Raw genomic sequence first — 12404 nt, forward strand, 5'->3', positions numbered from 1 at the left:
AGATCAAACTTGTCCTTGATTAGGAACTCTTTCTTTCATCCTTTTTATGTGTCCTTTTTCAAGCATTGCTCATCAAAGGGCTCCATGTGAAGTCCTATTATTTATTTAGATCCATCTCCTTTCCCTTCTTTTATAGGATTGTTTTCTGATTAGCAGATGACCCAACTAAAGCAACAGCTGGGGGGCATCATTCTCTAGGGGGTGTCAAACCTCACTAGAATACATGAGGTATCTGTTTGAAGTTCAGTCTGTCTTTACAGATGAGTATTCACATAGCTGGTGAATGCATATTGGCCGTTTCTCACTGAAATATATGTCGCTTTCAAAGGGGAACTTAAAAAATGCTTCTCACTCATCCTGCTCCTACTAAATGGCCAAATATTTAAGGAATATTGGCTTCAGGATACGGCCAATGATTAGTTTCCCCAAGTGCCCACAAGTCTTTGTGGCCCTCACTGTGACTCCTTTGATTGTATTAACAGAATTTATCTTCAGGGTGTCAGCTCCCCTCCCTGTGTCTTCATCATTCTGAAAGATGCAGGTGTTCCTGGGAAGCAATGCATAGCTCTTGGTGTCACACATCTCTCGGTTCAAATCCCACCTCCGCCAAAGACCAGCTGGCGGACTGACAGCCAATGGTTCTCAGCTGGTGTTGACATGGCCCTCCCGGGGACATGTGGCAATGCCTGGAGACATTTTTGGCTGTCACAGCTGGGGGGTGCTACTTGCATTAGTTGGTAGAGGCCGGGATGCTGCTAACTGTCCCATGATGCATAGGACAGCCCCACAACACGGAACTGTCTGACCCAAAATGTCAATAGTGCGGTGCTGGGGAATCCTGCTTCAAGAAAATAATGTCACCTTTCTCAACCATGGTCCCTTCCTCCGTCCAAGGAGGGTAACAGTGGTCTGGGTGGCACTGGGGGGATTACAGAGAGGACTCTGCTTGCAACGCCGATCAGAATGACTGGCACAGAGCTGGCATCAAGAAAAGACAACTGTTTTCTTTATTTATGCACCATTTATGTAGGCATTGTTGGGTACTTCCTAAGATGTTATTAGCTTAATACTAAGTGAGTAGTTCATTTACTCCACAAATATTTTTTGAGGGCTTTCTATATGCTAGGCACGGATCTGGTTGCTGCGAATTGATTAAAAAAAAACAACACACAAAAAACCCAAAACAAACAAAAACCACCTGCGAGAACCCAGGCCCTCGGGGTTTCAAGGAATGTGCCCAAGGGTTCAACACTAATGAGAGGCAAGGCCTGGATTCAAATAAAACCAGCTGCTGTGGACCAATGCTTGTGTCCACCCCAAATCCTATGTTGAAATCCTAACCCCGATGTGATGACATTAGGAGGTGGGGACTTTGGGAGGTGATTAGGTCATGAGCGGGGAGCCCCCATGAATGACAGTAGTGCCCTTGTAAGAAGGGACAGGAGGGAGCTCGCTTCCTCTTCCCGCATGAGGACATATAGAGAAGTCAGCCACCCACCAACCAGGGAGAAGGACCGGCCAGACACCTGATCTGCTGGCTCCCGGACTTCCCAGCCTTCAGAACCACGAGAAGCATCTGTGGCTTACGCCTCCCGGTGTGTGGTGTTCCGTTAGGGCCGCTGGAGCTAAGAGACCAGCTGTGCCTGATTCCAAAGCCTACATTCTCTGCACTCCATTATTCTCCATTATTATCAGACACCTGCTTTCAGAAACACCAGATTGCAAGGCATGTGAGAGCTGTGGATCTCGCCTCCGGGCTACTTTTATTGACCAGATTAGCATCGTCATCCCACTATCTCACTTCTTCGATGACATGCCTTTTCTTTCTTTCCCCTTTTACTCTTTATTAATTCAACAAATGGTTCTTGAGCACTTGCTACTTGTTAGGAGACAGTGGAATGACAAGTCACCGCCTTGGTCCGTGTGGAGCTCCCAGGCTGGTGTAGATGAGAGTCAGTCTCTGGGAGATGTCAGTGCCCTGGGGACCAGGGGCAGCATCCTACCTTCCTCTTTCGTGCGTGACGCCGTGATGCCATGTCCACCTCGGGGTCAGCGACTTCCTTACAGGTGTTCCTATGTTCTTGACATAACTCGTTGCCATGTGCACGGTTAGTTTATGTGCACAGCAAAATTTTCCTCTGGGCCACGGAAAACTCTGGGTGTAACACTCCTACACCTGAGGTTCATGTTATGCATTTCACTTGGCACAGATTTAGAGTCCAGTAAATTCCTAGTTATAGAGGATGTTGCCTTTATGATGTTATTGTTCATGACCTTGAAGGTCCATGCTACATTGTATATGGTCATTTTGCTCAAGTGTGCATTGAATCACATGGCCTGAAATACTGATGAGCCAGAAAGTGTTACTTCTAGTGATGGGACTTAGCAATCCCTCAACATTCCTGTCAACACGTGACGTTGTGAGTCTCATAGCGCAATGAAGTCCACTGTTTCAGGTGTGTTCATGGTGGATGTTACTCTAGGAATATCACAGGATAGTGTCTTTGGGACTATCATACCTTCATAATGTTGAGTTTGTTCTGATGGGATGACTACGGCCCCGAAAAGAACACTTAAAATTTTCAATTATTCTTGACTGAATTGTAGGAATGCCTGTGGTGAGACGTGGGCACTCACCAGTGTCTCAGGATGTATGACACCACAAATGTCAGGGCTCTCCTCCACTAAATGGCCATTTCTTGCCGCTGATGAATGGCCTCCCTTGACTTCCAGCTGCCTCCCTTCTGGACAAGTTCTTTTGATTTGCTTGAGGCCGTGGACTCTCGTCAAGAGAGACCCACATCAAAACTCCACTTTGCCACATCCTCGTTAAGTAACTTTGGTGACTGGCTCTCTCAACTTGTTTCCTCAACCTACCGAGGAGGATAATCATCACAGGTCTTGCTTCACTGGACGGCTATGCCGTTTAGTTGTCACATGTACACGTGGGAATTGTTTGGCACAACGCCCAGAACATAGTAGATGCGCGTGAATTTCAGCCCTCCTTCCTTTCCCACCTGTCGACTGAGCTAATGCCCCCTTCCCATCTTTCCCCGACGATGTGGCCTTTTCCTCTGAGGCCCCGTGGGTGCAGTTCTGCTCATCTGCAGCCTTGCCTGGCGTGTTTCTGCTTCTAGGTCCGGGAATACGCATCCCTCAACTGCTCAACCTCTGCTGCCAAACTTTCCCATCTTTCTTTTTTCATTTCTCAGTCAACTGGCACAGAGATAATGGCTCGGTAGTCAGGAGCACAGACCAAGGGGTCTGCCTGCCTGGGTTCAAGTTTTGGCCCCACCAATTATGAAGTAGGTGGTCTTGGGCAAGATATTGAATCTTTCTGTGCCTCAGTTTTCTCATCTGTAAAATGTAGACAGTCTTGTGTGCTCTTGTCTGATCTTGATGATCTCATAGAATTGCCATGAAGGTTCAATAAGTTCATATATCTAAGGTAGGGCGGAGCTCGGCTTGCAGTAAATCCTATATAAGTGCACATTATTGTTATTTTTATTATAGGTCGGGTCTCCTATTCTCCTAATTATCTGCTCCCCCTGCCCCCATCTTTTAAAATGAGCACTTTTTACAATTAATGACATTCTGACCACCACTACTTGCTGGACACGGACGTACCTCCTCCTTGGCCAACACATTACCCACCATCTTACTGTTTTCATTCTTGGCTCACAATATAAGTTCTCATAGTAAAAAAAAAATTCTTTCACTGGCTCTACATCAATCACTTAAAAATATATAACCAATCACACTGGTATTTATCTAGACGGTGCTGATCTATGGCAAGAAAAGGGCAAGAGTGATGCTCAGACTAACAATCACGCATGGGGGGTGGGTGTTCGCCGCAATTTTCCAATCCTTGTTGGCCTTCTAATTTGCAAATAATATCAGCCGGCTTTTTCAGAGTGAGAGGAAGACAGAACCATGTTGATGTGCTTAGACAAAGTTAAATACTGCTAGTAGGTGGGGGTCTCAAATAAACGAATGAGCAAATTTCACATAGAGAAGCAGGGAGCAGACACTGGTTTTACTTCTGTTTTAGTTTCTATCACACACCAAAGGATGCTGGTCCCATGGCCTTCACCAACACAGAAGACACAACCACCAATCACAATGTGTTTCGAAGGCCAATTACCCCAAAGATGATCTGATGATCTCTTCTGCATCACTGAGAAAACCAACACACCTTCTCTTGTACTGAGGAGGTCTCAGTGACCGAACCCAATGGCAGAAATCGACCCGGTAACTTAAAAATCCAGATTCACATCATCTAACAGAATTCTTACACCAAACACAATCTTACCATACGTTTATACATGAAGCACACAATTCTTACCTATAACTTTTCCTAGAAAGAGCGACTTGGGAGAATTGAACAGTGTGTCAGACGAGCTCGGCAGATGGTAACTCACAGAAGGATAGTGATCAAGCTGCAGGAAGAAAACAAGAGACACTTTTAGAAGAATGTTGCTAACTTGTGCTGGAATCACATCTTCCCAGCGGGATGAGTCCGTCTCAGAACCCTGGGGTCCGGATATCTTCCTTCATCGGTGTGGACTCTCAAATACCAGCCTGAACAAACAGGAAGCCCATCTATTCCTTCTCTGGGCTTATTTGAAAACATTTTGAGCTTGGTAAAGACTCTTTATGAATTGTTCTTCAGCTTATGCAATTTTCTGTGAATAATTTGTCCACATTTTCTGCTGGATTAAGATCCTTGCTCATTTTTAATAGAGTAAAATCTGCTTGATCCAATCTCCAGCATTAACCCCTGAGATAGAAAATGCTGCATCTTTAACAATGAATTTTCTTTAAGATCCGCTTACTGTCCTGTTGTATTTGCCTTTCCATACCATCAGCTCTCAGACCAATATTGATTTTCAGTATGTATATTCAAATATGAATATATATGTAAATATATATTCAAATGCTGAAATTCAAGGTGGGTAAATATACATGGTGGGTTTGTTGTTTGTTTGGTTTTTTTTTTTTGCTTATCAAGAGAGGAGGATGCCCCCACAGGGCAGGGACATTTGAGCCTGGCGGGGACAAAGGCACATTTGCTGTAGCTGGCCTGGTTCCTTCAGAGTGGAGGTGAGTTGGCAGCAAGGGAGGGAAAAATAAGCAGATGGAAAGAGCTGTGGGAGCAATGCACATTACTGATTACATTTCTCAAGTACAAAGTACAAACGCTGGTGTCCCAGAATCAGGGCCTCTCTTGTCCTCTCAGTCCCGACATGGCTTTTTCTGCCTTAGCTGTCTTTTTACAACTGATACAGCCTAGTGGTGTTTCCCTCACTGGGAGCTCCTGGAGTTTTCTGTGCCTCTCTATATCCACCTGTGAAGAATCGCTTTTGTAGCCTTTCGCTTTTCTGCAGTGAGTTTCCTACCTGCTCAGGTAAGCAGCAGGTGAGGTGCGGGTCAGCGGAAACACTGCGTCCCTTCCCAGCACAGGCATGCGAGCAGGGGCTTGCTCAAGGCGACAGCACATGCCCCAGAAACCGGCCCCACTCCCGGGTCCCTGCTAGTACCCGCCAAGATGGGCGAAGCTGCCGGAAGCTAGGCTGCTAGAAAGTGCCGGGAAGTGAGCTAATCTCACTGGCCACGTGGAGAACGAGCCTCTTTGAGGGAGGATCATTCATCATTAATGACTGTCTGCACCTGACTCCTGAGGCTGCTTACTAGAAACCTAGAGGTTATTGAGAGCCAGGGTTCAGAGTCAAAGACTCACCACCTCTCAGGAACGTGGGGAGTTCTGACCTGCAGAACCAGTGCTGTGAAGTTACTGTGCCCGGGTGCTGGTTCAGCACTGTAACGGAGGTCCAAAAAACACTGTGAAAGCAAACACTGGCATGCTCAACTATAATTCTGATTTTAAGTGCAGCATCAACAAAACCCTTATTCTGTCCAGAGAAGCTTAGATATTTTAAATCTCATGAAGTTGCTGCGCTGGCTGCTGATTAGCTAACTGCTTTGGCGCCATCTGATGGCCCATATGGGTAACTGCTGCTGTCCCTCCACTTCTGCGGTCAAAAAAGATAACCATAGAACGCCAACATAATAGGTTACCCTGCACGCTTCACAGCGATGATCTTCCCCCAGATACTTCTTATACCTTCATCTGTCTTGCTAAAGAACTTAAAAATGGATACAAACAATATATGCTCATTATAGAGAAAATAATAGTATAGATTTGCAGAAAATAACCCATGCCTGGTGATAATTATTATTTTTAAAGATTTTATTTACATATTTGAGAGACAGAGAGGGAGAGCGTAGAGGGAGAGTGAGAGGGAGAAGCAGACCGTCTGCTAAGCAGAGAGCCTGACGTGGGCCTCGATCCCAGGACCCCAAGATCCTGACCTGAGCCAAAGGCAGACACTTAACCGGCTGAGCCACCCAGGTGCTTTGATAATTAATTTTTTATCAAGTCAACTTTTTAATGTATATTCTTTTGATTTTTTACAACTGGATGGAACCTAACTGCATACATTGTTTTGCACTTACTTTTCATTACTTAAAGATGTATTATGAAATTCTGTAATTCAATAAATAAAAACTACATCATTTGTCATGAATGACTGGTATTCCATTTTATGAATACACTGTACAAATCTTAAAAACTATCAAATTTCGATGTTTAGACTTTAGATTTCTTATGTCTTTTGGCCCAGAGCAGTGCCAAGCACATAGTAGGTCCTCAGTAAAAATGTGTTGACATATGTCCGTGTAACTGGTAAAGCAGGGCACGCAGAGTGAAATCAGTCCTCGGATGCGGCCTGACCCACCTAGTGGGGTTACCTGCTTTTTCCTGAACTGCTTCTATGGATCCAGACCAGACAGACTTTGCTTTTTGGCAGCCATTTAATATTACTGGTACTGAGCTCACAGGAAAATAAAATTCCTACTTTGTCTCCAGAGCTTACTTTCAGCTTTTCCCATTCCTACATATAGGCAGTTGAGAACTCGGACCAAAAGCTAACATTTACATTTATTTACAGTAAGTTTGTTTTCTTTTGTTTCAAGGCAAAAGTTTTTTGAATCTTGATTGTCATTTAGAATATCAGGGATCCTACCTGGCTTTGACTGATCTATAAATGTCACGAACACTCCTAAGTCTTAATTCATGCAGGAAGTGAGGTCTGCCCGAGCCACAGGCCCAGAGTGTGATTCCCCCCGTGACGGTGCAGCCCGGTGACCAGCCCTCTAGACGTGAGATAAGAGGCCCTGAGCACTTACCCGCGGCCCCCGTGTTCCGGAGGCCTTCTGTCTCCCACCACACGCACATGAACACACCACCAGCTACCATGCACCTGCTTCCCCACCTGCACCCTGGAGGCTGGCTTATTGCTTGGCCAAACCAGAACCCCAGGCTGCCAAATCAGAACCCCTCTGCTCTCTGGAGGGCGGAACCACCACACCTTCTCCAACGACACGTCTGAAAGCCTCCATGTTTGTCCTTCAGGGGGCACGCACCCTCAGCTGGGGCGGGGGAGCTCTATGAACTTCGATTGGAGTTTCCTTCTATCCTAGAGTGTCCCGTTATCGCCATTAATTCTTACATCAAATACCTCATGTTTAACCTACTATGTGGTTTCGATCTCTGGTTGGACCCAGACAGCTCTCCTAGGAAAGGAGGAAGCGGGCATTGAGCAACTACCGCATGCAAGGCTTGCTAGGCTGTTCCCGTCTTACTTACTAGATATTGGGTAGGTGTTCTCTTCTCTGGTGATGCAAAAAGCATCCGCAGTCAGAAAGAGTACGTGGCAGAACCGCATTCTAACCCAGCTACATCGGGCCACAAAGACCAAATGGGAAGCAGCCAGCACAGTCTCCAGAAGGAGCCCAGCCATGGCAACCAGGGAAGGGAGAGGCTCAGTGGCATTTTAAATATTTACATTTGAAGGAGACAATGCAGTCAATCAGATAAGGCAAGAAAAGCACAACCTGAGAAGCCTTAGGGCGTCACACCGCATCATTTCCCTTCTATCGCCAGGTGGCCCCCTCTTTCCACCTGAGCCCGGGTTCATTTGCCATGGTTAGGTGTACTAATTTCAAGGGAGTTTCTTTGGGGTCCAAGTGAGCTATTTTGCTGTACATTTAGCTGGTGGCCGTTTCATTGGCAGTTAAGAGGTAATAAGAGATTTGTGTAATGGAGCCCCATTAAAATTAAAGACTGTGACTCCCTGTGCCCTGGGACGACCTTAAGGGAGCACTGATTGGTTCCGCATTTACCACCATACTGACTCAGGCTGTGGTGCGCGTCCTACACGCTGAGTCGAGCGCTTTAATGTTCGTTCAGGTATTATTTCCCAATTTCGGCTCATTTCCATTCTGAAGCCACTGTTGGCCTTGGCGGAGCTCGAAGGGATTTCAGCAGCCTTGCTGATGTTTTGGGGGCGACATGGAGGAGGCAGGGAAGGAACAGAGAAGAAAGACCGAGCCCGGTGGATTTGGTTGCACCCCAGGAGGGGCCTGCCCCACCTGAGATGAAGCGACACCAAGTACTCACTGCCCCAAGGGCCTGTGTCTGGGGCTCTGGACAAGGGCCTGGGATGTCACACCTCTTTTCCGAATCCTTTGTTTTGGGTAATACAGGGGATTAGCTCAGACACGCTGAACTCCGAGCAGACCATCTTGATGGATGTTTTTATTCCAAGTTGAAGGCTGACCACGAGGAAAGGCCACGGGAAACAGACATCAGGGGTGACAACAACGATCAGCTCCTCTCAACCCCGCCCCGTTTCTCCCCCTCTCTCCCCACCTGACATTCCCATGCATGTTTGAAGAGCAGGGGCCTTGCCTTTCTCTCCCACCTTAACCTCATCCTGCCTGGGGGTCCACAGACGGGTCCCCGCAGGCCTCAGGCCGTTCAACAGCCAAGAAAGGGAAAGAGCAAGACTCAAGCCCAGCACCAGGGGTTCATTCACTTAAATGTCTTCTGCCTCCTCCTGACTCCAAGTCACTCTGTTCTTGTGAATGGAGAGGACACAGTAAACGTACACGAGGGTGGGAGGCAAAACTGGAGTTTTTGTGGGTCTGTCGCCTGCAGTGGGGCTGCGGCCTGTCCTTTCCTGTCCCCTGGCTAGATGGTGACTCCGTGAGGATGAGGGCCAAGCCCTACCCACCTCCCTCCCCGGGAGGGGTGGGCAGAGTACGCAGGGAGGGAACACACCGGGAGTCAGAGCCCAGGGAGTAAACTCACCTTTGGACTTGGGGCTGTTTCTTTCCTGCAGCGTAATCTAGTCGACCTCCTGGCCCTTCTATGACCCACACGAAATGGGCCTGTATCATCTGAGGTGCTGAGCACTTACTAAATGAGTCATCACTAGCAGAGCAAACGGATGGTCTGCGAGCGCGCGTGTGTGTTTAAGGCACGGGAACCCTCACTTTTACTTCCACTGGAACTCGGTTCTTCGAGGACAGCTCTATGGATGACCCAGTGACGGGAGCCCGCCCCCCGCCCCGAACTTCACAGCCATCAGGTTTGGGTGAGTAGGCCTGACTGCGTCCTTGAAGACGGATGGCTGATCTGTGACTCTGAATCTTTATGCTTTGGGACACTCCGCATTGCTCCCAGAGCCTCTGGGAGTGGACGTTGGCCCACTACTCAGTGTAGCCCGGTCCAGGGACCCCACGGTTGAGAACCACAGGCGCCTCATCGTGGGGGCCAGCGTGCCTCTTCCCCACCCCATACTGTCAGGCGATGGGACCATCCCTCCAATTCCAAGAACAACCAGGGATGCAGAAGGTAGGTGGCCCCCTGGGATGCTGATCCAGTCAGAGGTCACACTGCCTTCTACCCGAGTTTGATTTTGGCCTAAACGGCACCTAAGCCCCACTTACAGAGATACTTAAAGGGAAGAGAGAGGTCAAGAAACACTCTCCTCTGCAACAGAACCGTGGAATTTGTGAGAAACAGGCACGCTTTTAGGACTGGTTAGTGATGCATGTCTGCCATGGAGCTGCCTGGGTATGTTACGCGGCCGCCTCCGTGAATGGGCAGTTAACCGAGTAACTCAGTTATCTGCAGAGACCCAAGCCAGGGAGCCTTCGCCTCTTCAGGACAAGATCAGAGGAGAAGGCAGCATCTTCCTAGAGCCAGGAGAGGGAAAAGCAGAGCGTTCTCTGCTCCCTGTTGCATCTCTGCTCTGACCCTCCTCAACCCCCCTCAGTCCTTTGGACGCACTACGTTGTCTAACCCACGCCTCATTCAGGCTTTGTAGGTGCAGATGCTTCTGTTCTCTTTTCACCAGATACAACGAATGATTTCTTAGTCTGGGAATTAGTATCTGACCACTCACTTCTTACTAACTCTCCGCCTCAGCCCCGGGCCCCTACGAGCTGGGCTCAACCACCACCTCCTTAGTCCTTCTCTTGAGTCTGCGTCTGGCTCTGGGATCCTTCTACTCCAAGACAATGCAAAGGAGGCCCTGCCTCCCCAGCTAGGAACGATCCAGCTGAATCCGCTGGCCCATTCCTAGAATGGAAAACACCTTGCAAATGGGAGTTGGGGACTCTCTTCAAATATGAGCCAGCTGGCCATGGGGATGCAAAGAGGAGAATAAATGGCTGGTCTTTACTCATTTTCTCTCGTTACTGCTCCACTGTCCCCAACACCTGGTTTGCTAGGGCCTCGTTTCTCTTCTTTGGAGGGTGGGAAGGTGGGAGTCTTGCTCTCCTGTGAAAGTCTCTATGGGGACTCTTCCAGATTTCCAGTGTGAGAGAGGAGGGTGTTCTGCGGGAGGGAGAACAGGGCTGGGAGTCAGGTCCTCACTCTGTCACTCAACAGCGCTGACATTCAACATGTCACAAAGACTCCTTGGACTTCAGTTTCCCCGTTTACACAACAAGGAGGTTGGGCCAGATAATACTTCAGGTTCCTTTGAACAGGTCTCACTACTCTGGGCCTAACAAGTAGTGTTTTTGCAGAAACACAGGTCTCTGGGGCTTTGAGCAGACCCTTCTGCTAAGACGGGGCTCCCAGGCATCACTATGAGGTGTCCTTCAGTCCATGATTCACAGCAGCTGATCCTAGTGAGGGTGCAGGGCAGGAAGAAGGGCCACCCGGCCTTTATATAAAGCTGGGGCAGGGTTTGCTCATGTTCAGGTCCTAGACCCACATGTCCTAACCAGAGCTGTCTCTGCCATGTGTGTGTAAGGTTCTCAGCCAATGTGGCTCCTAATATTCAGCCTTGAGGAAATGCTTATATAAAGGTCAGGTTCGGTTAGGGATTTTTAAGCAGCGAGGTGCCCAGAGACAGCCAGTTCATCTCCACCTCCCCCACACCTGGAGGGGGGGTCCCAGGGAGAGTTAGTGATTTTGCCCAAGTTCACAGACTAGACAAGGTAGCATCAGCCTTGAACCAATATTAATAAACTCACAAGGAAGTTTCTTTTCCAGAAATGCTTAAGGCTTAAGAAATACGGGATTTAAGACACAGATCCTTCCTTGCCGTACGTGTGAGTTATTTCTGTCTCAGAGATGTCAAGAGGTTTTCACTGATGGCTTGATAAGCAATTTTAAAATGAAAGGCATTATAAGTACTTACTGCTGTTGTCCTCACATCATCGTTACTATGGTGATGTAATTAGCACAATAGATCTGCCTCATGAGGTCCAGTGCAACTGGAATTTTGTGGTATTGATGCAATTAAAAGAATTAGTGAATCCATTTGGTGATTTATGTTTTATATAAAAAATCCCTCAACACTGTAAAAAGGAAAAAAATTAGCTCTCAAATGTTGATCTGCTTCACCTAGCCTAACACTCCATCTACTGGAAAAACACTGAATACTATTTAAATCATAAATTGTTAAAAAAAAAAAGAAAAGGAAAATTGATTCTGTATCAATAAATCTGTATCATTTTAATAAATCTCAATGAATGAGAGGAGTAATTCTTTCACAGCTGATATAGCATTTCTTTAACAGCATTAATTTTCTTTTAAAGATTATTTATATTTGAGAGAGAGCATGAGCAGGGGTGGGGGTGGGGGGTAGGCAGGGGGAGGGGCAGAGGGAGAGAGAGAAGCAGACTCCCCGCTGAGGATGTGGGGCTCCATCCCAGGACCCCCGAGATCATGACCTGAGCTGAAGTCAGATGCTCAACCAACTGAGCCACCCAGGTGCCCCTAACAGCTTTGATTTTAAAGACTTTTATAGCAGGAATGACCCAAACCCTATACAGTTTTTTCAAAGAATCTGGTCAGAAAATCTCTAGGACATTCAGGTTTTGACTTGCACATGAGAATTCAAAAGATAAAGGTCAGGTTTAAAAATCCATATCTGAACTAATCTCTAGTAATTACACCTCCACGTTCCTTCTTAGAGATCGAGTATGAGCATAGCTCGTGGTTTTTATACACTTTCACATCTGAAGTCACCTCAGTAATC

General features: G+C 47.3%; 1 protein-coding gene across 1 annotated transcript in view; it reads right to left on the bottom strand.

Moving 5' to 3' along the window:
• CNTNAP2 (contactin associated protein 2) overlaps nt 1-12404 on the bottom strand; it is a 1911935-nt gene that overhangs the window by 112955 nt on the left and 1786576 nt on the right. The window contains exon 21 of the mRNA XM_045864107.3: nt 4346-4439. Coding sequence (XP_045720063.1) covers nt 4346-4439 — 94 coding nt within the window. The remainder of the gene's footprint in view (nt 1-4345; nt 4440-12404) is intronic.

The sequence above is a fragment of the Mirounga angustirostris genome, unplaced genomic scaffold (assembly GCF_029215605.1).
Source record: "Mirounga angustirostris isolate CCGP_5_RB_7025 unplaced genomic scaffold, mMirAng1.0.hap1 SCAF_12, whole genome shotgun sequence".
NCBI lineage: Eukaryota > Metazoa > Chordata > Mammalia > Carnivora > Phocidae > Mirounga > Mirounga angustirostris.